The 25,131-nt window shown below is 47.9% G+C and overlaps 1 protein-coding gene across 4 annotated transcripts in view; it reads right to left on the minus strand.

Annotated features, from left to right (window-relative positions):
- Positions 1–619: 619 nt before the first annotated feature.
- Positions 620–25,131, minus strand: part of NTM (neurotrimin) — a 1,044,600-nt gene continuing 1,020,088 nt past the window's right edge. For 2 of the 4 annotated variants that reach the window (XM_056131451.1, XM_056131454.1), the window contains exons 5-10: positions 23,531–23,665; positions 20,401–20,521; positions 13,903–14,054; positions 10,091–10,126; positions 5,577–5,609; positions 620–1,318 (exon numbers count right to left, since the gene is read on the minus strand). In XM_056131451.1, the coding sequence (XP_055987426.1) occupies positions 1,218–1,318; positions 5,577–5,609; positions 10,091–10,126; positions 13,903–14,054; positions 20,401–20,521; positions 23,531–23,665 (578 nt within the window). In that variant the 3' untranslated portion in view covers positions 620–1,217. The remainder of the gene's footprint in view (positions 1,319–5,576; positions 5,610–10,090; positions 10,127–13,902; positions 14,055–20,400; positions 20,522–23,530; positions 23,666–25,131) is intronic. The other 2 variants (XM_056131452.1, XM_056131453.1) reach the window with 2 other exon arrangements.

The following is a 25,131-nucleotide window of genomic DNA, read 5'->3' on the forward strand; positions in this document are numbered from 1 at the left end:
GTTGAGATCCACACACAGCTAACGCCATATACAGCATGCAGTAATGTCGGAGAAAGGATCTGCTGAGAACAAAAACGGCTTAAACTCTAACCAAAGGGAAAAAAAATAGATGTGTGTATATGTATATATATACTGTAGAATATATGTCATCAACACAAGCCTCACTAACCAACTCAAGAAAACAGTGCGGTTCGCCCTTCCACTTCCAAACAGCATTTAGAAGCATAGCAGTGTCTGCGTTAGATGCCAAAATAAGGAGAAATCAGTAGCGCTGGTGGAGCTGTCGGTTCAACCGGATGTGGGTTTTGTTTTGTCTCATTTTGTGGTGGCTTTGCCATGTGGCTCACCGTGTGGTGACTGCCCAGTGTGTGGGCCACCGGTTGTAAACCTCGGAAAGAAACACACGACTCGTTTCTAACGTTGCACAAACATACTTCACCCCCTTCGTGTCGGCACGTCTTAGCTGTGTCTGGTTTTTGCACGAAGCACACTAGACTCATCTCAGAAAATATAATTAATAAAATTAATAAAGACTCAGAATCCCTTATTATCCATGATGTCCGTGTAGTAGTAAAATGGAGAGGGGGGCCAAGAAAGGTTCACCAGGTGGTCAGTGACTGGACGGCAGGGTGGGTGATCAGAGCTGACTTGTTGGCTTTCCATTGGCTTCCTGTCTGGGTTGAAATTTTGCGGTGTGTCACACGCACGATCATGGCACAGTCCCCAAGGGCTGGCCACGGTGCCACAGACCTGCTGGTCATGCTGGGTCCATCTCTCCTGACTGATCAAATTGGAGACAGCCAACTCCAGAATTTTCCTTGATGGGGGTTCTTGATGGGCAGTGTGGCAGAGCCCTGGCTCACTCTGACCACCAAGAATTTGCAACAGGCCACTAGCAGCTGGATACCCAGAGCCGGCTCCTGCTCTTCCCATTTGCAAAAAGGAAAATGAACCAACATATGGATCCTTAGAGATGGGCGGGACCCAGAAGCCGATTTTGAATTTCCTTTTGCAGTTGCCCCCACCCCGCCACGTCGGTTTTGTTCCCCTCCCTCGAATGTGTGCCCCATGAGGTTCTGCTTCTCAAAATCGCTTGTGGTTACGTCGGAGTTAGAAACGGGGTGTCTGGCTGCTGTGGTCGAAGCTGCTGGGTCTGTGGGGTGGTAGGCGCTGTGGCGGTAGCTTCTCCCGGCGTTGGGGGGGAAGGGATGCTCACGTCAAAACTTCAGCAGGAGGTGTAGCCCCAGAAGGGGTAGCAGCCAGATGCAGCCGGCCCTCCTCGACGTGCCGTTGTTCACCTCACTGACGGCTCCGGGGCCTGTGGAGAGAGGGCAGGGGTGAGGTGTGGCCGGGACGCTGGGCCTGGCCTCTAAGGATGAGGCACCCCTCCCCCACTCGGGCAGCTCAGCTGCTTCAGTTCCATACCTGGGACGACCTGAGGAAGGCAGCTTCTCAGCCCCCCTCCCCAAGATATTATTCCAGAGGACCCACAGCATGAGATCGGTGGGCCCCCAGTAGGACAGGGAGGAAGCCAGGGGGGGATGGCGGCCACTCTTGGAAGAAGGTTGAGAAATACTAGTCTAGAAGCTTCTGTCCCCGGGATGCAGACAGTCTGCTGGGAGGTCAAGGTGAAACGGCACCTGCTACCCCTTCTCTGTGCTGCCACCCATTACAGCCACACTCAGGGTCAAGTTCAAAGTGAAGGTGGGGGAGGAATGAATGGCAGCCTGAGTGTCTGCTTGCCCCACCTCGCCCTGGAGAGGTCTGTCCGCTCCGCCCTCCTCCCATCTCAGGGTTGAGCTCCAGCTGCAGCAGCAGAGTCTGTCCCTCCCTCTGCACGGCCACCACAGACAAGGCACAGCTGTCTGCAGGGCAGAGGTTGCCTACAGGAGTGGCCGTGGAAGCAAGTGCAGGAACAGAGAGCCTTTGAGGCTCAGGTGAGGCGGGAGAGGTGAGAGGAGGGTGAGGCAGGGTGCTGCCCTCATCACCTTCCAGCCTGCTGTGGTTGGGAGCTGCCACCGGGTGTCCCTCTCAGCCACCAGCCCGCCCAGCCTGCCCTCAGACACGCGTGCTGAGGCAGGCCCAGAATGCCAGGGGTCATACAATTTCCAGTATTTCCAGTTTTTCTGGAGCAGAGACCCTTCCATCTGCCTGCTTCAGCCATCCATGTCCCCAACATGTGAGGCTGCGTGCGATCCCTAAGCAGTGCCAAGTAGCTGGACTGCCCAGAGAAATAAGGAGGCTACAGGAGTAGGGATGGTGCTCAGACCCACCTGCTCTTGCACGCTCTGACATTCTGGCCCCAAATTCTCCTCCTTATGTTGGGGTTCTCTCCCATCCAGAGGCTCTGCCCCACCCACTTCTCTGCAAGCCCTAGAGATTCTGAACTCCAAGTCTCTGACCTGAGTCTAAGGTATGAAGGAGAGTCACAGCATCACCTGCCAGACCTGGGTGTGGTTGGGAGACTTGGCAGAGCCATCAGGGACCAAGGGCATGGCGACCCCAGGTGGGGTATACACCCCAAGCACAGTATTCCCTCTGCCATGCACACACCTTGCTGCATGGCTCCTGGTCAGCTCTTAATCTCTTGGAGTTCAGACCCTCCTGCTCCAGGGTACCCACTCCCTGTCCCTACACCCCAACCCTGCACATCCTCTGTCCAGAACCAGGTCCCTGCATGCAAATGTCTCCTGAATCTCCCCAATAGCGTGTGAGAGCTGGGATGGGGAGTTTTTTCGTTAAAGCAAGTGAGAGTCCCTAGGGAAGGGAAGGGAAGGGAGCAGGTATTCCAGGTAGTTGGTCCTACCGTGCCCAGACAGGACCCCAGGCAGATGGCCCTGCCATGTGTGGACAGGACCCTAGGCACACTGTGCACAGACAGAATGCCCTGTGGGAGAAGACTGCAAATTCCCTGGGGGGCTAGGAGCTCTGTGGGGTGATGGTGTCTGTGTGGGGTGCCCTCTGATGCATGCTCCTTCTCAGTGCTCACTGGGGGCTGCATTGTGGCTCTGTTTCATGCTGGAAAGTACCCGAGAGCCTGCAGGGCTGTGGCCTGACTACAGGGGCCTGAAAATTCTGTCCATGAAAGAAAGGAAAGATCACTGAGCATGCCTGGACCCTACTTGAGCCTGTGCATGTGTGCATGTGTGCCCACAAATATGTGTGTGCTTTTGTGCATATGTGTGCATGTTTGTGCACCAATCTTCACATACATAGGCATGTGGACATGTGTATGCATACACAAATGTGTGTACATGCATGTGTGCACAAATGTGTCTATGCGTGTGAACATGGTGTGTGTCCAAGTATGCATGCATGTGCATACATGTTTGTGTGCATGTGTGCTCATGTATGTGCTGTTACCACGCACCTGCGCTGAGCCTCCTTGCTGCCCAGTGCCATTTCAGATCAAGGGGCTGTGCCCCTGTGTGTTCGCAGCCCGCCCCCTCAGCCCTTCCTTCGTTCCCTTCACTTCCAACACTCCTTATTTTGGAGGCACATCTGGGAATCTTGATCAGGACAAGTGCATGTGTGGGCAGAACAATGGATTCCACACAGCCTCAGGAGAGAGGCGCCTGGCTCCTGCCACTTCCCATCACAGGACCTGCTGGGTTTGTGCCTTGGCCTGAGCCCTTCAGCTAATTTCTTATGCTAATTCGCGGGTGAAAGCATTACATTTGCAAAGATCATGCCATTAATCTCTTTGACATCTCTAACCTTTGCAAACTTTCTGGGGACAACACTCACCTACCAGTTGCTAATTTGCCTTTCACCCCTTAGCTGCCCTTCCTGTCTCATGGTCTTCATTTTCTTCAGTACACACACAAGCATGCATGCAAACAGACCAATGTACATACAGAGGCACATGTTGTGAAACCTCCAGCACGTTTTCTTTGCTTTCACGCTCACAGACTGTCCTGCTGTTCGGAGTGCTCTCCTCCCAACTTGCTCCCAATCCTTGTACCAGCTTCCTCCTCTTTCTCCTTTTCCTCTTCTTCCTCCCTTTTATTCCTCCTCCTTCTCCTCCTCCTCCTCCTCCTCCTCCTCTACCTCCTCCGCTTCCTCCTCCTCCTCCTCCTCCTCCTCCTCTTCCTGCTCTTCTTCCCCTCCTCCTCCTCCTTTTCTTTCTCTTTCTTCTCCTCTTCCTCCTCCTTTCCCCCATCTCCTCCTCCTCCTCTTCCCTCTCCTCCTCCTTTTCTTTCTCTTCCTCCTCTTCCTCCTCCTTCTTCTCCTTCTCCTCTTCCTATTCATTTCCTCCTCCTTCTCTTTCTCATCTTCCTCCTCCTTTTTTACCTTCTCTTCCTCCTCCTCCCTTTCCTTCCTCCTCCTCTTCTTTTTCCATCTCCTTTTCTCCTCCATCTCCTTCCTTTCTTCCTTTTCTTCTGCTTCTGTTTTGGGGCCACACCCTGTGCTGCTCAGAGCTTATTTCTGACTCTGTGCTCAGAGAATCACTCCTGGCAGTGCTTACCACATCATAAGTGCATTAACCCCTGTACTATCTCTCCAGCCCTGTCTGAGTGTTTCTTTCGAGATTCTAGTTGGAATGGGAATCTGAGGTCACACGGGTATATGCATCACCCTGGGAAGCCTCCAGTGAAGGTTCCATGCATTGTGGGGAGTGTCACAGCCCTAAAGACACAGGCTGAGGATTCATACCTGCCACAACGGCACAGGGGGACATAACCTCGGTGGACCAGAAGGATTTTCCGAAGGAGCGTGAATCCTGTCCCAAGGATACTATTCTCTGCACTAGCTTGGAGCAGGCTGATCCTCGCCCTTCCAGTGAGACCCCTGCACCTGCCCCACCTCAAAGCATTCCACTCCATCACAGGATGGCACTGACAGAAGAGAACCAGCCCGTAGCACAGCCTGTGCTGGTCCATTGCCACGTGACATGGGTCACCCAGAGGAGGCCCCTAGTCTCCCTCCAGTCACGTTCCTCCCACACGGACGTCATTCTCATCTCCCTCTCATTAAAAAGCTGCAGAGGCTTAAAGAGACTAATCACAGGGATAGTCAGGGTCCCAGAGAACCGCCAAGAGTGTCAATTTTCTACTGGAAACATCTGGCAGGAATAAAAGCCTCAAATAAGACACACTTTATTTGTAGCTGAATGACTCACCAGGGCCCTCCCCTTCCTCCCTTTCCCCTGCTCCCTTCCCTTCATCCCCTCCCCGGTCCCCCTCCCCCCACTTCTATTCCAGCTCCAGGATAAAGAGACAAGAGACAGAGACAGAGACAGAGCATAAGCAAAGGGCGACATGCAGGTTGGGCTGAGGAGACCTCACATCACAGGGTGGGTGTACAGGTGAGAGGTGGGTCTGACAGAAGTGCCCAGACTTGGGCCTGGAAGTGCCCATTAGTGCTGCCAGCAGAGAGAAATTAGACTTCCACAAGTGCAAGCTTCTGGGGAGCAAGGGTTCTACTAGGGACACGTTTAATCTGCGTTGGGAGAACAGAGCTGGGCCCGGGGTCCGAGGGAGCCCTGTGAGCTGCTTTCTGGCGTTAGGTCAGAAGAGACAGAGGCGTGCCCACCCCAGGCAGGCAGCAGCTGCCTTGGAACCGAGTATACCAACCTTTCCAAGGGGTCAGAGCTGTGGTTTTCACTTCTACGAGAAATTAAACACAAATCACTGTTAATGAAGAAAGCGGTAGGAGGTGCTCTCTGCCCTCCATGGATGGTTCGGGAGCCCTCCAGAGCCCTCTTCCAAGTGCCTCCCCTCACGGCCAGACCTCAGCCCAGTCCTTAAATGCGCAACCTCGGCTCAGCTCGAAGTCCTCCAGCCTGCAGCCCTATGCCCTCCACTGTGCGGGGGAAGCCGCTGCTGCCAGAGCTGATGCTTGGTGGCCAGGTGGCATCACCCATCCAAGGGAGGCTCATTCCTGGGACCCAGACACAATTCAGCCCCAGGTCCCAAGCCTCTGAGCCAGACTATCTCTGCTTGAGTTGAGGTGTGAAGGTCTAAGGTATAAAATGAGCTGAGACCAGGAAGCTATTCCTCAGTAATTGCAATCGCTCCTGCTGTGCCGGGCGATTCTCAACCACTGATGAGAAAGAGTAAATGCACCAGAGGAGCTCACACCTTTGCCCCTTGGATGAGTCAGAAGATGGAAAAACTGGAAGAGGCTCTAGTCGGATGCCTGGAACAGGAGACCTGACTTGGGGCTATGAGCCTTGTGTTGCAGGGACCCACCTGTGCAGTGGGGTCTGCACCAGGGGACCCCACCCTGTTCCCACTTGGAGGTCTCAGAACTATCTCTGCACTGGCATGATTGGCCAATGCCTCCTCATCTTTGAATGGAGCTGGAGGTCAAGCAGGTGGAAATCTCTCACAGTGCATTTGTTTATCAGATCCCAGGAGGTGCATGCCAAAGAGCTAACACTTTTGTCAATTTCAACTTTTAAAAAACCTGAAAAAGGGATGGACATGGACACCTGCAGTGAAGTGATTTGATTCTCTGTGCAAAGATGCTCGCAACCTGAAGGAGAGTCACTTTAGATATGACTCAGCCTAATGTCAACCAAGATATTTGAGCAAAATAGCTATATGCTTAGGAATGCAAGACCTCAATTTTCTCTTTAAAAGCATGTTTTGATGAAACATGAAGATGAAACAAGAAAGATGCTCTCTGTGTGTGTGTCTCTGTTTATCTCTGTCTCTGTCTCTCCCTCTGTAGGTGACTCTGAAATCCACTAGGAAGATTTAAAGATGGACGAGGTAATCTAGAATCAGACTGTTTGAGGTCAAACCAAGATGACAGAAATAAGCCAGGAACCAGGTTGCCTGTGTTTTGGGGGAGAAAAGTCCCTTGGAGGATTGTAGAGCTCTGGAAACCAGCCCCACAGTGAAGGAGGGACTGTCTTCTAAATGCGGGAACCCTGTTGAGTCTTTCTCAACAAAGGAGGGTAGCTGGAAGAAGCAAAGAGCTTGGAGAGAGATACTGGATGCTAAATGGATAAAGTGCTTATAGCTTATAGACCCTTCACTCTGAAATAACAACAGGGTGCATCTGGGGTCAGTGGGCTGAAAAGAGATGGGAATGTTGGCTTTGCATCTCTGCTGGAGAAAGGAAGCAGGGGAGGGCTCTATTTGAGAGTTGGGCTTATCAGAATAACAATATTGAACATTGAACTGCTCCTTTCCAGTGGTGTGCCCAAATCTCTCTCTCTCTCTTTCTCTGTCTCTCTGTCTCTGCCTCTGTCTCTCTCTCTCTTTCTCACACACACACACACACACACACACACACTCACAAACACACACACACAGCTAGAAGACTGGCACTCATCCTTGGATCTTGCTAGAATGTTTTCTTGAGCTTTCTTAGACAGGAGTGCTCCAGGTCTTCTAGGAGTAGGACTGTCTTTCTTGCCCCCTGGAGGGGGTGATGTAGCCAAGCTCTGACCTCTGTTGTCCCTTCCTGCAGTACTCCAGCCCATTCCCTTTGACTCGGTTCTATGGAGAGAAGGAAGTAAGTATGTTTGTAGGACCCTCTGGACCCTAGATGAAGTGTCATCTGGGATCTGGATGGGCCTGGCTTGAGCCTTCTCAGAGAGGCTTATCCAGGTCATTCACACTTGGATAAATCCTTGGTATCAAGGAAACAAGCAAACCTGCTTCCAGGTCCGCAAGCAAATATTTTTAGTCAATCCGTCAACTGAACTGTCAGCTGCCAAAGCCAAAGCATGTGGCTGAATCCAAGTACCCAGGTAAACACAGGGATGCTGCCTGATTCTAGTGAGCAGAGGACTGGTTTTGTGTCAGGATGAACAGAATCCATACATGGGCAAGAAAGAGGGTGCAAAAAGAAATTTTGTACACCTCTGTCATTCAGACACATGCACTGTAGAAATGCTAACTGCTGGATGACGGGGGCTAATTCCTTAATCCTCTGCAAGGGAAAACTGCTCCTCTTTCCTCTGGCAAGTTTTTCCTTCTGACACACAGTTTGCTTTAGTCTCCGATTAATAAGTTGGCTTGATGAGCCTGGCAAGGTTCACCGACATTAATCAGGCAACCTTTCCCAACCCACTGATAGCATCAACTCTGATTTTATGCTGCAGAGATAAAGGACAAAGGTCAAGGGGCTGGGAAATGAACAGCCTCTGAGCCGCTGAGTTTGCAGTGTGGGCCCTGGCCTGCTCTCCCAGAAGTTTTTGTGAGTGATGGTGGTACATCCCTGACTCCTTATTCATCATCACAGGAGCCTGGAACCAACAAATATTAATCCAAAAGGATGGCATGTAATCTGTTGTGTGGGGAGAAACACTTCAAAGGTGGCAGAAAATGCTGAGGAAGAACGAAATTTTCTTGCCAGAGACATTCTTGTCCATTCAGATACGGGGTAGCAAAAGAGTTTTGTACTTCTCTTAAAGCCAAGGGAATGCTGTCTATGGAAATTGTGTGTGAAATAAATTGTTGCTGGGTATTTCCAAGATGACCTGAGCATGGACTGGGAGTAGTCCTTGGGAAGAAAGCTAGCTCTCTAGTCCATTGGAGATTTGCAAAGAAGTAGAGAAGAAAAAAATATTATAGATGAGTGAGGAATGGGCCTCAAATGCAATGTCTAGCATGGCTCCCATATTCTTGATATGTACAAAAAGAATTATTCGTTCCGTAAAAAACTTTACCGATGGGCTTCAGGATACTTTAGATGTCTACATGCTATAACCTTTACACTCAACAAGGAAGAAGGGATGAGATGGATTTCCTGCTCTCTGAAAGCACTTCCTCTAAAATTCATTCCTTCAACTTCTTCCCCAACCTCCTGAGACTATTACTGTTCTTCTTATAATAACTTTCTCAGCAGCCAGATGTAACTGGATGTCCACAGGATGGGTTTGAGGTCATTGGGGTGGGAAGTGGACACAGTCATTCCTTTCTTGTCCTTAGAGCTGCCTCTGGCTGGGCAGTTCTTCGGTTGGCATTGCCCTTTTGGAAAATTATTTACATGGCACATCCTTTATTCCTGCCACACTTTCTCAACCCACTTCCTTCCAAATGTTCAGTTATGGTCTTAATGGATTTCTCATGGACTTGGAAAAATGAGTGGTTTGTGCAGATGGAGGCCAGAGACCCAGGTGTGCTTGTGAGGAAGGGTATGAAGTAGGAGGACGGGAAGGAGGACAGAGATATGAGTCCATGCACCCCTGTGACATCACATGTGCTTCTCTTTCATCTGTGTCATGATTCAGACTTGCACATAAGAGTTGATAGACTAACAACAAGAAGCTTAGTAAATCCTCGGACGATGACTTTAATGACACCATTGTGAGATATAACAATTTCCACAATTTTTCTCTTACTGAACTATTTTTTATAATTCCATTTGCCATCTTGATGTAACAAACAAGCAATATAAAATAAACTATTCTGTGCCTGCTAAGGGGGTTGGCTTGAGGGGTGGGTGGAAAACTGAGGACACTGGTGGAGGGAAGGTCACACAGGTGGTGGGATTGGTGTCGGAAGACTGAATACCTGAAACAATTGTATTATAAACAACTTTGTAAATCTTGGCGTTTAAATGAAAAAAAAAAAGAGTTCTCAGTTGAACAATGTCAGCAGCAGGGTAGATGAGGCAGATCATGTGACCTACAGAAGAATTTATGTAAGTCTGAGTGACCTGGCCAAGAGTGGAGAACCATTCCATAGCAGCCTCTGCTCCAGGACTCCAGACATTGACCTCTGGACCTGTCTCCAGAGCCTTCTTTTTTGCTGCAGAGGAATTCTCAGCACTCAAGTCTTTCTGTACTTGGTGCTTAAGTCTGTGGCCTGGGGGATCATCAGGAGGGCTCTTATCATGAAAACCTGGCAGTGGGCCGGTCTTGTCTTCTTCTTGGCTCCAACCCTTCCCTCCACCTTTTGCCTCTACCCAAGATGTTGATGTTTCCTTGTTTTTCCCTTTCCTGTCCCTTCTAGCAATGATCAGAAAGAAAGTGAGCTTTGGAGTTTAGCCCATGTCCCAGAACAGCCCTATCCTCCCCCTACCACCCACGAAACAACTTTAGTAGTAGCCACTGGGGAAGGGGTGGGGAGAAGGTCTCAGGGAGGATAGGAAGGGGAGGAAACCGTAAGGTAAGAGGGATACTGACCTTGTAACAAAGTTGAGCTTGTGGGCTCATTTAGTTCTAAACCGGGTGGGGACACACAGGAGAGAAAAATGAAAACAAACACTTATTATATACAGCAGCTATATATCTCCCATATATAGTTTGTATACTGCCTCTCACAAACGTTTCTGGAGGAACGGATACATGAAGGATGACACACAAAACAAAGGGGTGAAACATATGTGGTGGGAGACATACCCAACGGTCTTTGGCTTCTGTGCTGAGGCAGTGGGCAGGAAGTAAGCCCTAGAGTCACTCTAGGACGAGTCCCAGACCGGGTAGATCGACTCTTAGCTCATGCTGAGCTTGGGTTCTGATGGGATCCCCAAGGACCAAGATGAGAGCTCTGTCTCCCACCTCCAGGAATTCCTGAATTCCTGATTTCATGGCCCCATGACAAGAACAAAATACCCAGAAGCACTGTGTTGAGGATGAGGGGAGCAGGTCCCTTTGAGTTCCCAATATCCCCAACAGACTCAGGTGCCCAGAGCACCACTGGACCCTGATAGGAAGGAACATCACAATGTTTGAGTCACCGTAAAGTTATTCACCTCCAAGAGAGTCTCCTAACACCAGCACACCCAGCTTTTCATTGTCAAGGTTAGGTGGATGGGGCAGTGTGAGGAGGCACATGCTGATAATGCAACTGGATTTCTGTGCTCTGGGGAAAGGAACCTCAAAGTGAAATTCATGGAACCCTTCTAGCTAAGGCTGCTGAACTACCTACCCCACAGGCTTCTTGTCTTTCCTGTATTATCTTCCATACATAGTTTGTATACTGCCTCTCACAAATGTTTCTGGAGGAACAGATGCAGGAAGGATGACACACGAAACAAAGGGGGTGAAATAGATGCGGTGGGAGATATACCCAACAACCTTTGGCTTCCGAGCTTGAGGAAGCAGGCAGGAAGTAAGCCTGAGGGTTACTTTGGGCCTTTGAAAATTAGGAAACAGCAAGGACAAACTGCTGTGAATTCATATTTGTGTAAAGGCCTAACTGCTGGTGAGTTTCAATCTTGAATCCAGGGGGGTGCAATAATGTCTGGACTTGTCCACTCACTGACTGGGTTACAAACACCCAATCCACACAGGAATGAGATTCCACCCAGCCAGAGATCTATGGCGTCTGTGTGGCCTTTCTATGACAAGGTCCACAGAAATGGGCGCTCTGTGAGACCAAAGTAGGAATTTGATTAAATGTAGAAAAATGCTCTCAGCCCTCCTGTTCCTCCCTCCTCAAGTTGTAGCATGTCAAGGTGTCATTGACCTGCATTGAGCGACCCCACACATGCAGTTTACCTTTCTGAACTTCTCTGAATGCTATCACTTCTTCATTTCGCAGAGAACCCTGTACCCCAGATGCTCATCATTGTAGCAATGCCGGAAAGACAGAGGGTGCACTGATGGGGGTGGGTGGGGAGGGGGCTCTGAATGCCACACACGGACCTCCAGATAAGATCCACTGATGCCACCCACCGACTTTGCTTTCATCATGCCAGCTCTATCACTCTTTAGTCTCCCTGTGCTCATGGCCAACTACCTCTCAGGGAAGAAGCGGAATAAAGTACTGACAAAATCTACTGCAAAACCGTTTTGTGCAGCCACATCAGAAAGGGGGGATATTTGCAGGACTGAGATGGCAGGGTGGGGAGGGCCACGGGGGTGCCTCCCATTTTCGAGGTAAGAGCAGAAGGGGGCCCTTCCTTTCCAAGCCTGACCCTTCTGTTCATGCAGACAGGTACCTGCCAAAAGGTAGAAGAGGTCTGACAGGCGTGAAGCAATTATGACCCTTTCTGTGAGAGAGGTGTCGGGCAGCTCCATCACTCCCTCTGCAGCTCTGCCTACTCTCAGAGACCCGCTGGGAGCCAGACCCACTTGCCCTCCCCTCTTGGGCATCTTCCGGAGCAGGGGGTGGACAGGGTGTGATTTGGAGTAAGGATGGGGTCATGGAGCAGCACACACAGATTTGGTGGGATGAGGGTGAGTGATCCTGCCACGGAGGGGAAGTGGCGGGACTTGGAAGATAGAAGACTGCTGGGCTTTCTCAGCATCAAAAGGATTTATGGTGTCTCGTTGAGGAAGCTAGGCACACTAAGTAGTGCATAGGGGCTATTTCTGGCTCTGTGCTCAGGAGTGGTCCTTGACAGTGCTCGGGGATGGAACGGAGTTGGCCACCTGCAAGGTTAAGCACCTTAACTAGCTCTCCGGGCCAGAATTTATGTTCTTGCCACTGCTCTGCTAGTTTTCCCATCACCTTGCTTCTCCCATCTCCCCCCACATTCCACATGTTAATGTGGGGTCAAGAGGTATACAGGTGCCTTTTCACCTGGGAGTCTGGGACACGAGCTTAAAAATTCCAAGAACCTGCTGAGGTAGGGGAGCATCTGCTCCCATAGCAACCATAAATTAAACTCACAGTCTGGAGGGAGATTTCTCATCTCCAGGGCCATATAGTGAAGCCTGGAGGCCAGTGTGATAACAAGCCCCCAGATCACCTTTGTGGGCTTGTCCTACTCCAGAAGTACGAGGTATCTGGTCTACCAGGGAACCCACTAATATACTTCCTTGTCTTCTGCAACCCAGACTGTAGTCCGATATGTAATGTGTGCCCAGCAAGTCACCTTGTTTGCCTTAATTTTTCAACAACTGTTGACTGCAGTGGTTAATACATGACCACATGATTGGTGACTGCTTGGTAAGACAAATACCTTTATCTCTTATCTTATAAACATCTTATCTCAGTAGGTCTCACACTTACTCTAGGCCATTAGCGCTTGAAGTATTTTCAGGTCGGTGGTGTGGGGGGGGGGGGAGCCACCAAGGTCATGCCCATGTTTTGCTGGCTCCCTGGGGCGTCTCATCAGGTAATGATGGTGGTTAGGTGGGGCATTCAGTGCCAGGGATTGAACTCAGGGCCTCATGAGTACTGAGAAGGTGCTTTAACTCTCTGCTTTGTGATAAATACCTAATCCAGCAAGGCTCTACCTTTTGACAGAGAGGTTAGGTTTGGGGATGACCCACTTTTCAAGTTCACTCTCCCTTAGAAGCTGATCTTATTAGGGACCCCAAGGCCCACGATGCTACGATGCTACTTTTATCAGTATAATTAAGTTTTTCTGATTGGGCGGGGCAGGCTATGCCAGGGATTGAACTCAGGGCCTCAAGAGTGTGGGGCAGGTGCTCTAACTCTCTAATTTGTGATAAATACCAAATTCAGCAAGGCTCTACCTTTTGACATAGAGGGTAGGTTTGGAGATGACCCACTTTCCAGGTTCACTCTCCCTTAGAAGCTGATATTATTAGGGACCCCAAGGCCCATGATGCTACTTTTATCAATATAATTCAGTTACTCTTAGTCTCTATGGGCAGAAAGAAAGTTTTAGAAATGATATCATTTTACCCTAATCTAGTGAACCAAGTGTTGAAACAGTTCATGTTCCTCTATGGGCCTTTTACAATCTCACCCAATTATTATCCCCATCGTTACTTTAGGAAGAAAAATGAAATGTCAGCCTGCCCACATCCTTTTCTCCCATTTCAAGATTTCTTCCCATGACAGGATGAAATGTGGGTTCATTTCATTTATTTTATTTTTCATTTTCTCCTACTCTCATCCACACCTACGTTCACACATTTAGTATGTAATTCAGTCCTACTGGATAGGTTCTCTTACTCCCAGTGCCACTTCTCACTCCACCCTCTCCAGCAAGCCCCTAGGCCCCTCTCCCCACCTCCTCCCTCTCCCCAGAGCCCTTCCCACTCTCTCCAGGCACCCAACTCGGGCTCAGTCTTACCAAAGAGTGTGATGCTGGCATTGGTGTGGCCCAGCTTGTTGGAGGCCACGCACGTGTAGTTCCCATAGTCATGTTCAGAGACATTGAAGAAGATAAGCTTCGAGAGGAAAGGCCTGTTTTCCACCTTGAGTCCTTTCTTTCCTTCTACCAGTCTGAGACAGTGAGAGAGACACACAAGGAAAGGAAGAAGGTTATAGAAGAAAGTAGACATTGGAACTCACATTCTTCTCCTTGACCCCTTCCTGATCACACTATTGGTGCCACTTTCTTACCAGGCTGCACCTTGAGTTCCCACCCAATGACATACCTACTTGACACAGAAGTGCTAGAGAGACAGTGTGTGTGTGTGTGTGTGTGTGTGTGTGTGTGTGTGTTTGCTTTGTAGGGAGTCATACCTACAAATGCTCCAAGCTTCCTCGCTCTGAGCTCAGGGACCACTTCTGGAAGGGCTCAGGGGACTGAATGGTATGCCTGGGATCAAATCCAGGTCCTTCATGTACAGGCCAGTGCCTTGCCCACTGTACTATCTTTCCAGTCCTACTCAACATGCATTTTAAACAAAATTATGCGTATATATAGGCTCACCATGAATTAAAAAGTTACAGATTTGATCATGATTGAATTCCAGTAGCACAATGTTCTTGCACCAGTCTCTTCATCAGTATCCACTTTCCTCCACCAATATCCCCAGTTTTCTTCTTGTCCTCCAACCTGCCTCTGTGGAAGGCACTTTCTATTTTTTTCCTCTCCCTTTAGACACTTTGCTTTACAATATTGCTACTTTTTAATAAGGTATCAGGTGAGCCACTTTACCTCCTTTCAGATCCCAGTCTACAGCCTCCTCCAGAGTAACCACTTCCCTCTAACATTGTCAGAGTAACCACTACCCTCTATCATTGTCTCTTCCCTGACCTGTCCCCCTCCCTCCACAGTGGCAAACTTCCTACTAAGGACTCGCTCTTTTGCTTCTTTTCTATTATCTTTGGACATTAATCATTCCTCTTCTATGATTCATTATATCCCACAAATGAAAAAGACCATTCTGTGTCTGTACCTCTGCCTCTGACTCATTTCACAGAGCATGTTACTCTCCAGATCCATCCATGAAACAGCAAACTTCATGACCTTCTCTTTTCTAATGGCTGCATAATATTCCATTGTGTGTGTGTACCCTAACTTCCTTATCCAGTTGTGACATTTCACAGATGTCTATCTCTTGATGCAGAAAATTAAGAATTCAAGGGGAGGGAAGAAGATAATGAAAAGTAATGAGTGAGCAGGCATCAGGGATTCAGTTATACCAGTGATATAAGTGAGAGGCAGAGCCATATATACAAAGCCCAGATTCAACATAACTGAAAACATGAGGTCTAAGCTGCAGCCACTGAAACTTGTAATGTCCCTGTCAAGTTGACAGAAATAGGTGGAGTGGGGGCCTGGCGAGAAGGGAATCTGAGAACACTGGTGGAGGGAAGTTGAAACTGGTAGAAAGAATGGGGTTGAATTATTGTATCTTAAAACTCAACTATCAGTAACATTGTAAGTCATGGCTCTTTAATAAAATTTAAAAAAATAATTTAAAAAATATGTCTGGAAGCCAAAGGCAGAATGTACCAGCTGTAATGTACACAGTGAACCAGGATGCTCACCCTTGGGGCCCCTGTGGGTTCAGGTGACTAGGAATATGGAGATGGTGATGTTCACCTTGACCATGACACTCAGACTTCAGACAGCAGAACCACTTGAGAGACTTAGAAGAACAATGCTTTTCAAGCATCTGGATAATAAGATTTTCTTTTAAGAACTTGAAGCACTCTATGATAATACCTATTCATTATTATTATTGTGATGAATGGAAATAAAAGAATCAGGCATCACTTTTATATTAGAGCATTCTGAGGAGCTCTGTCTAGACCAGTGTTCCTCAGCCTTTTATCCTGACCTCATTTCCTTTCTATGACACTCTGTCCTATCCATTGTCCCTTTAGTCTCATGCTGTGCCTCCCCCATGGATGCAATTTTTTCTCTGTGGCCCCTTGGAATAAGAAGCACTGGTCTAGGGAATCATAACAATTTTTCTGGAAGAGATGATCAATTTCTGAGATTGGATCTTCTGGGCCAGGTTAGCTGCCCCAAGCACTCTGTAAGGCAATCCGGTAGACCACAAGCGCTCATGGTGGTTGTAAGTGGCCCTAAAAATGCACCAGGTAGTGACCAGGACAAACAGAGGAGCAATGACCTGTGTCCATGCACAAATGGTGCGAGGAAGGAGGAAGAGCTGGAGTCCAGCCTCTGACTTCAGAAGGTGTGACATAAGATCCCCACTTTGGTCTCAAGCCAGTATGGAAATAACATAACCCTCTTTCTTCCTTTTAACAAGTCTGGTAGGTTCTTGCTCCCAGATTGGGCTTTAAGACAACCTTTTACTCTGCTGAAACTAAGCATGCTTGTTTGGCCAGTGCAGAATCTACGTACACCAGGAGAGAGAGACCCTGATGGTCCGGGATGAGGCCTGCTGAGGTGTGGAGGATGCCCCCCCCCCACCCGTTGCTGGGTCCCACAGGGTGCTGGAGGGGAGGCAAAGAAACCAGGTCTGAGAGGGCACCATCTCACCACAGGCTGGGTGCCAGCTGCACAGGAGGGCACGTGCTGGTACATGGGACCAGGAAAGTCCAGTGTGGGAAGTTCAGTCCGTTGGTGACAGAGCCAAGCTCTGTTTGTATTTGCACTATTCTCAGGGTAGAGTTCTGCTCTGCATTCCTGGGTCACCCCGTGTTCAGCGTGTTGAGCAGCAGCTTATTCTCTGTGGAGGTCACAAAGGTTCGCAAACTGGCAGAACTTCAGACAACCCTGATCCAGAGAGGAGGCCAGTTCTAGCTCCACTTTCATCAAAATCTGCAGGGGAACGAGAAGTGGCTCCGGGATTGGCCTCTTCCGCCTCTCCTTATTGCAGTTCCTCTAGGCATCTCCTCCCATCCCCAAGGTGGGGACGGTGACTTGGCCAGTGTACATCTATCCTTACAAGGCATGCTATGCCCACCCCAGAGAGATGCTCTTGGAGGGTGGGGTGGTTGGTGGGCAGAGGGTAGCCTCAACCCAGCCTCCAGTAGACCTCTGGAGACCCTCCAGGATCCCACTTGGGGACACTATCAGGGCTGGGAGTCGTTCACGGGAGAAGGCAGCTGTGAGTCAGATCTCTCCTCTGCCAAGGGGACATGCCTCCCTTCCACATGGCAGAGCGACATATCTTTAGGTAAAGGCCAGGTTCTGACAGCACTTTGCCGCTTAGTGCTATTGTCCTTGGCTGACCCCAGCACCCATGGTCATGTGTCCTGGCCCAGCATGTTTCCAGGTTTGGCCCTGACTCCCTGGAAAGTGGGATGGTGCTCACTGAGCCTGGTGCTCCCTCTTCTGACCATACACACCGTGACCTGAAGGAGGCATCCCGGACCAGAGCCCAGAGACACCTCCAGGGGCAGGAGAAACAGTACAGTGGTTCGGGCATTTGTCTTGCATGCAGCTCGCCCAGGGTTTGACCCCCAGTCCACAGAGCAGTTCCAGGAGTAATTCCTGAGTGCAGAGCCAGGAGTAACCCCTGAACATGGCTGTGTGTGGCCCCCCAAATAAAAAGACACTTCCAGACCTAGTTTCACTCCAATAGACTGCTTTGATTTGTGTCTCCCAGTCATTCACGTCTCTGGGAAATGAGTCTGGTTTGCAGTTGGTCTTCTCTGAGGCCTGCCTGGAAGAGGTGTCTGCCAGTGCTGGTGGCCCAGGGACCAGCAGCTACAAGATGTCCAGAGCACAGAGCCCTGCAAACAGAGACCTTCTGGGAAACAGCAGAGGAGCAGCATGAGGCAGATGGATGGCAAGAAGGAGCCCCACAGAGAGGATCCCAGCACAGCAGAACCCAGGACCCTGCAAGGCCCTGTCTTATGCCTGGGCTTTGCCTCCCAGGCAGAGAAGGGGCAGTAAAGCTCCCATGAACCCGCCATGTAGGCCACAGGTCTCCCCTTTGCTTGTGTTCCCTTGCCTGTCTGCAGCCCTCACACTGGCTTAGTGGGCATTTTTCTACCTGAAGAATGAGAAGGAGGGACGCAGCCGATGACTCGGGCAATGGATAATGGAAGGTCCAGGAATGAACCTGTCAGCTCCCTTGGTTTTTGTTTTAGTTTTTGATTTTTTCAAACAGTGACTCTTTAGACCTCAGCATTCACAAGTTGAAGGGGAAGTGCAAGGAGGAGGAGAGACAGGGTCCATGTTTATTGATTAGGGCACAATTAGTTCTCTTCTGCTTGATTTTGGACTCTTCAAAAGAGAGGCAGCCCCCTCGTATCTTGATGATTTGTCTTCTCTTTTTACAGCCTGTTATTTCTTCTGAAAAAGGGGCACAATGAATACAAGAGTCCAGGCTAAGAAGGTGCCCACTCTGCTTCTAATTTGGGAGAACTATGACTGGCCACAGTGAATCTCGTGACTCAGTGGTTCCAAACAAGGTGTTTGCTTTTTGGTCTAACTGGCCTCCTCTTCTTAGCTGTCTCTGAAGCTCTTCTTAGCTAAACAGGCAATGGGATGACTGCTGGCCTGGGTCCTCTCCCCGCCCCACCTCCCAGTATCCTTTCTTTGCTTTTTCTCTCTCAGTCTTTCCACCTCTATAGCTCCTTCCTCCTCCCCACCCTCACAGACCTCCAGGTTTACAACCCTCCCCCTTCCCAATTTTATGGCAGTGCTCTGGGCACAGGTTGTTTATTCATCGGTCACCCACCTTACAAGAGTTTTTGGTTGACAGTGATAATTTATCTTACTAGATGCTGAGCCTGTGTTGCCAAGTCATTCAGTAACTCCTGGCAATGTCAAAGCCTTCCATGGCTACAAAAATCTTGATACAGGAGGGGGAAGTCCCCCTCTTTTCCCTTGTGGTGGAAATTCCTTTGGGCACAGACTCAATGGGGTCACAGACTCTTTGATACACAGAATAGACTGCCTGAAACTCAGTGGGAGAAGTGACAGCTATCTGGTTAGTTGTTCCTGCACCAAGGAGCCTTCTGAAACAATCCAGAAAAGGTTCAAAACACTACCTCATGGTGTTTCACTAATAAAAATTTAAAAAAAAAACAGCTCCTCACAGAATACAGGACACTCTTGGCCAATAATACCTTCCCAGATCTCCCAATGTTCTTACTGGCCTTACTGCTGAAATTCAATTCTTTATAGGCCTGTGGATTTTCACTTGTTATTGTCACTGATTATCAGGGAAATGCAAATTCAAATCACAATGAAGTATCACCTCCAACAGTGAGAATGGTGTACAGCAACTCACAGGAAACAACAAAGTTTGGCAGATGTGGTAAAAAAAAAAAGGAACCCTCATTCATTGTTGATGGGAGTGATGTTTGGTCCAGAATCAGTATAGAATAATACAGAAACTTCTCCATGAAGTAAGAATAGAGCATCCACCTGACTTAGCAATTCCTCTTTTTGGAAGCATCTACCTCACGAACACAGAAAATATTAACTGAATAAATGTACAATTATGCTCACTGCAGCACTAAGTTGTACTTAATGTACTTAGCAGAGTCTAGAAACATCCACCAAACTTCCAGCCACAGATGAATGGAGAAAGAAGTTGTGTTCTAGCTACACAATGGAATACTATGCAGTGCTAAGAAAAGATGAACTCTTGGCTGGAGAGATGCTCACTGGACTGAGAGCATTTTTTTGTACACAGGAAGTCCATATTTGAGAGCCAGTGTCACATGGTTCTCCAAGGACCACCGGGGAATGACCTCCAAGTACTAAGTTGGAAATAGTAACTGAGCAGTGAGGGATAGCCTGATCCCTATGCACTCCCCACCCCCCAGGTAGAGATGAAATCTTGTACTTTGCTGCAACTTGGATGGAACTGGAAGAAATCACGTTAGGCTAAAAGAGTCATAGGGAGAAGCACAAATACAAGATGGTGTCACTCAACTGTGATATAAAGAGAAACAAAACAAGGGAATAGACAGTATCAAACAGTGACAAACCCTTGGTTCTGGATTATGAAAATGAAATCACCAAGTAGTGGGAAAGAAACGAAAAAACCAAGTAAGAAAAAAATACTGATTTCTTCTAGGCATGTTATAGTCAAGTGCTTGTTTTACAAAACAATGGTGGAGACAGAGCTGGGCTTCTTGGACCAGAGAGAGACTAGTTTTCTCCTGGTCACCCACGGTGGCAGGAGGCGCTCAGAAGGCTTTTTAAAAACTCATCCACAGTCATCTGAAACTTGGCAATTGTTTTCTTCATGGGGACAGGGGTGAGTGAAAGAGGACATGATTTTTCCTCTAAAACTTATTTTTTGCTAGCTCATCCTTGGTTTGCACAAAGACAAATCTTTGGTTATGGCACATCAGGGCAATATTTGGTTGACTATGTGTGTGTGAAATTGTCACCTCTACTCCCCCCCATGTTCAGTCTCCTCCCACCATCAAGAAGACCCCCTCCGGGGAGTTTTACCTTTTGTCATCCTTGTACCACTGGAATTCAGCAGAGGGGACTGCTGAGGCCTCGCATTGCAAAGTCCCCTTCTGCCCCACGGGGACTCCTGTGCCCTTAGCTTCTGAAATGTATGGTGGATCTGCAGAGAAACAACAATACATGGGCATTACCTACAAAGGACAAAAACATGAGGAGGCAGCTTTTCTCTCCCCTTTGATTGGCTGGGGCATGGAAATGAAACCAATCAGCGGTTGTTCCAAGAAGAAAGTGGGATCTCCTTTGTATGAATTATATCTGCCCCCTCTGTGCAAAGGGGGAAGGGCCAGGCATTCAGACCTCTTTCCTCTTTAAACATTTTAACTTTCATCGGACGATTTCTTCCACTCAACCCAACACCCCATGGTTGACAGGCAATACCTTTAATCAGTCTTATAGAATTTCTGCACACCAGTACTTGCCAGGGTATATAACCTCAAACTATTCTATTCCAATCAAAAGCTCAGCTTCAAGAAATAATATTCATGTAGAATTGCCTGAAGGATCTACAGATCAGTCATTGCAGGTCTTTGAAAATGGGTTCCTCAATCAAGTCAGACCAAAGGAGACCGAAATGCTTGGCCTACATTCATTTGAAGTCTTTACCAAACGACCCTGGGCATTCCAATAGTTTGAAATTTTTACCTTGAAGTGTATTATGAAAAATAACCATAATAAACTTATGCTCTATTACAGAAATATTGTACCATGATATTGACTATTTAAACTCCCTTATTTGTAGGGAATATGTTGAAAGACCACAGCAGAAAACTCAAAACATGGATAGCACTGAGTCCTCTATAGATTGTGTTTCTCCTATTTGATTTCCAAAGACTGTTTTTCTGTCTGTGCTTACCTGGGATCAAGTTTAATTTGTAAATTAGACACAGCAAGAGATTAAGAGCTAATAATACATTTGAGCAATTCTAACAATGTAATTCTTTTGATAAAACTTATGTAAATGTGAGGTCCCTCTTCTAATTTCTTCTTGTAAGTGGTATTTCTGAACTGTGATTGACTGCCATGAAAACCACAGAAAGAAAATCTGAAGACCAAAATGGCAATCATAGCTCAAAGTGTGTTGAAATCCTGAAGACAACTTTCTCTTGTCTCTCAGTAGCTGACCAAGTCATATTCCTTTCAGGCAGTTACTTTTTCTTTTATCTTCTGGACATAAACCTTAGAGCAGGTGACACTTTTCTCTTTGCTTTAACCCAAAGCTACACTCTGATCTGTGTCTAGTGACTTGATCGTGTGTATTTGATGTAGTTATCATTCATTTTCACTTATTTTTCAGAATAGGTTTTCATTTGCTTGCAATTCCTTGTGTTCTTTGGTTTTTCTCTGCAATTGGAAAGGAGGCTTTGATTTGATGTCTTTAGGGAATTACGATTTGGTAACAAGCACAGGTCAGGACAGGGAGATGTAAACTCAGAAAATTACATGAAGAGGGAAAGAAAATCTTGCAGAAAAGGGAGAGTTCCTTTTGATAGTTGGAAGACCTGCCTCTTCAAAACCAAGAGATGGTAGCATTTATCATTGGAAAATAGTGTTATCTGCTCAAAAACCTTGGCCCCTCTTTTCAAACCCCCCAATCCTGGGGATCCATACGCAGGCCTGGTGAGGATGACAGATGAGATTATACTCAGTCACCGAGGTGTGGTGGTGTGGCCAGGTTTTCTCTCATAATGCCGACTCCGTGTGGATATTCCTTTTCATGACTTCACAGTAGCCCCCTATGGTATTGAAATCTCCTTTCCAGGAGCAAGCATGTGCAAAAGTCATACATGCTTGATGGCTGTGCAAATCTCCCCCGAAACCCCTGCCTAGTGATTGTTTTCACTCAACACAATCTAGTTCCCCAAGGAGGAGCCTCCTCTGGAAGGTTACATTCTGTTCTCACTTGATTTTATGTTGTCCTAGTTTATTTCTGGTGGGTGATGACACTAGTTAGTGGGTGGAAGAGATTGGTAAGTCATTGATGGAAGGATTATTTCTATTCTCCCATGGATTTTCTAGTAAAATGTGAGGAAAAGTGAGTTGACATCACAATTGTTCATCAAAAAAGAAGCAGAATTTTAAATGGTTTGCAAATATCAGCCATATTGAACTAAAGAATTACATTCGCTAAAGGAAAGAGCAAGGGAAAAACAGTCAACTTTGTTGAGATTAGTGTGGATGGGTCATGCCAAAAGAACTCAGAGGTACTCCTTGATCATTGTTTGTTCTCTCAATGTTTTCCTCTCTATATGGACAGGAAGTGGAGAGAGAGAGAGAAGTTTGGGGACAATTTGAGAAAATGGGGGAAATATTGAGATCTGAGGGCTTAAGTCATACATTATATGCAGGGGGCCCCCGGTAACCACTCTCCGGCCCGTGGAGGTGGCCCGAGGATTGATCTGATGGTGCAAGGAGGGACCAACCGAATGAACACAAGACACAAGAGACAGAGTACAGTTTAGAAATAGAAAAAGAGAGAAAAAGGGACAGGCTTTATTGAGGGATACAGGCTGTTTATACAGGGTCTGGGCAGCTCAGTCAGGAGCAGAAGCAGTATAACCATATATGGTAAGGTCAGCAACAAGAGCTTTACCTAACATTCAAGGTAGACATTTGCACATCAAAGGGTCTTGTGGCAGTAGGTGCATCTTGAGCTTTACATTTGTATATCAAAGGGTCTTAGGGAGTAGATGCATCCTGGAGGTTACTATAGATAAGGCCAGATAAGCTGTCAGCCTGATGTGTGGCTATAGATCAGGTATTGGCTGAGATCAGGAAGTCCTGGGAGACTGTCACCAATGTCTGTCCCAAGCAGTTCCTAACATGGGAACCATGGCCAGGGTCTATGAGAGGGCTCTTGGCTTCCCACAATTATATATTTAATATCATTTTGTGGCCTTCCAGGAATCTAAGTAAACTTTGAGATTTTCTTAAAATTACTCTGAGCCGCATTGTTTCACTGACTATTTGGAATTTTTATTCTTGAATTCCGTGGGCCCACAGGTTTATCCATTTTTTTCAACGAGAACTCTTGTCTCTGAGCCCCATTTGGCCGAGGCTCTGATGGCCACCAACTGTGCATGGGCAGATGGGGCTGCCTGCGACTACTTACAATTCACGGTCACCTTCACTCTCCGGACCACCGGTGCAGCCACGTCGTTGGAGGCGCTGCACTCATAGTCCCCAGACTGCTCCCGGGTAATGCCCTGGATTTCCAGATATTCATCCTCACTCACAAAGCCCACGGCTGCAGAAAAAGGAGGAAAGAAAAAACATGGAGAAATTTAGAAAACCAAATCAGGGTGGGAAGATCTGCAGAGAATGGTGGCCCCAAGTTCAGATTCTTAGCCCTCCCGTTGATCGTCGATTTGCTCGAGTGGGCCCAGTAACGACTCCATTGGAGACTTTGTTGTTACTGTGTTTGGCATATCAAACACGTCACGGGGAGCTTGCCAGGCTCTGCCGTGCGGGCGAGATACTCTCGGTAGCTTGCCGGGCTCTCCGAGAGGGGCGGAGGAATCGAACTCGGGTTGGCCACGTTGGCTGCGTGCAAGGCAAATGCCCTACCGCTGTGCTATCGCTCCAGCCCATCTGAGCTAAATTTCCTTTCCCCACCTCCAGCCTCAACTTTTCCATAGCTCCCCAACAGACCCTGTGAAATGTTTGTTTCTGCCTGCATTGAGCATAGCATCTTGAGAACCACTACTCCAGGTAAGTGATTAATAATTCTGACATTTACACTGCCCACACCTTACCAAGCACCCGGGGCTCTGGGATCTGAGTGAGGCACCTCTGGGCAATATTAACTCTTCCCATCTCAGGGTATTATTTGGCCTGAACTGTGCAGTGAAGCACTGTTGCCTGCCATTCGGACCACAAATTTGTTAACACCTCTGCACTGGCAGTTATATATACACATTACACACACACACACATGCATAAACACACACACACACGCACACATATGTGCTCCCACACACGTGCAAGTAATGTAAAACTGGGGAATTCAACAAAGTATTTCAATCTCTAGTTTTAGATTTAGACAAGCCAAGGATCAGTTTCCTCCAATTTTGTCAACTAGACCTCTTGGGTTTAAAACAGTGAGGATAAAGCAATGACAGACAAGGTACACTTGGACCACAGTCAGCAAGATCTGGCTCCGAATTCTATGACTCAGTTTCTTTAGTGAGAAATTAAGAATAATAACATCTTCTCCCTACTAAACTTCCTGTCTGAGGTCTGGGCATGACCATTTACTTATGAAAGGACCATGACATCGAACCTTAGAAGTCTCCAGGCTCTCCAGTGTCACCTTGAGTTTCCCTTCCATGCAGAAGGATGATGGGGATAAAAAGAAATCTTTTGCTTCCCTGGAATATGATTTTTTATGTGAAATGAAAATAATTCTAAGAAGTTATATTTATGATCTAAACCTGTTTACGTTTTAGGGGGTCTCCCAAGCAGTGCTTGGGAGCTCTGAGGCTCTCCTAGCAATACCGAAATGGATCAGTGCTTGGGCATGATGTATTACTGTTTATTTTAGTACAGTGATGCTAAGGGACAACTCAGTTACCTGACAGTGCTTGGAGACCATCACAACATACTCAGTGAGGCTTGAGGTCTCCAGGGCTACACCCAGGAGTACATGGGGCTTGGGGGTTACCAGGGATCAAACTTGGATCTGTGTGCATGCCAACCGTGTGCCTCTGATCA

This window comes from Sorex fumeus, unplaced genomic scaffold, assembly GCF_029834395.1.
Source record: "Sorex fumeus unplaced genomic scaffold, SorFum_2.1 ptg000091l, whole genome shotgun sequence".
Classification (NCBI taxonomy): domain Eukaryota; kingdom Metazoa; phylum Chordata; class Mammalia; order Eulipotyphla; family Soricidae; genus Sorex; species Sorex fumeus.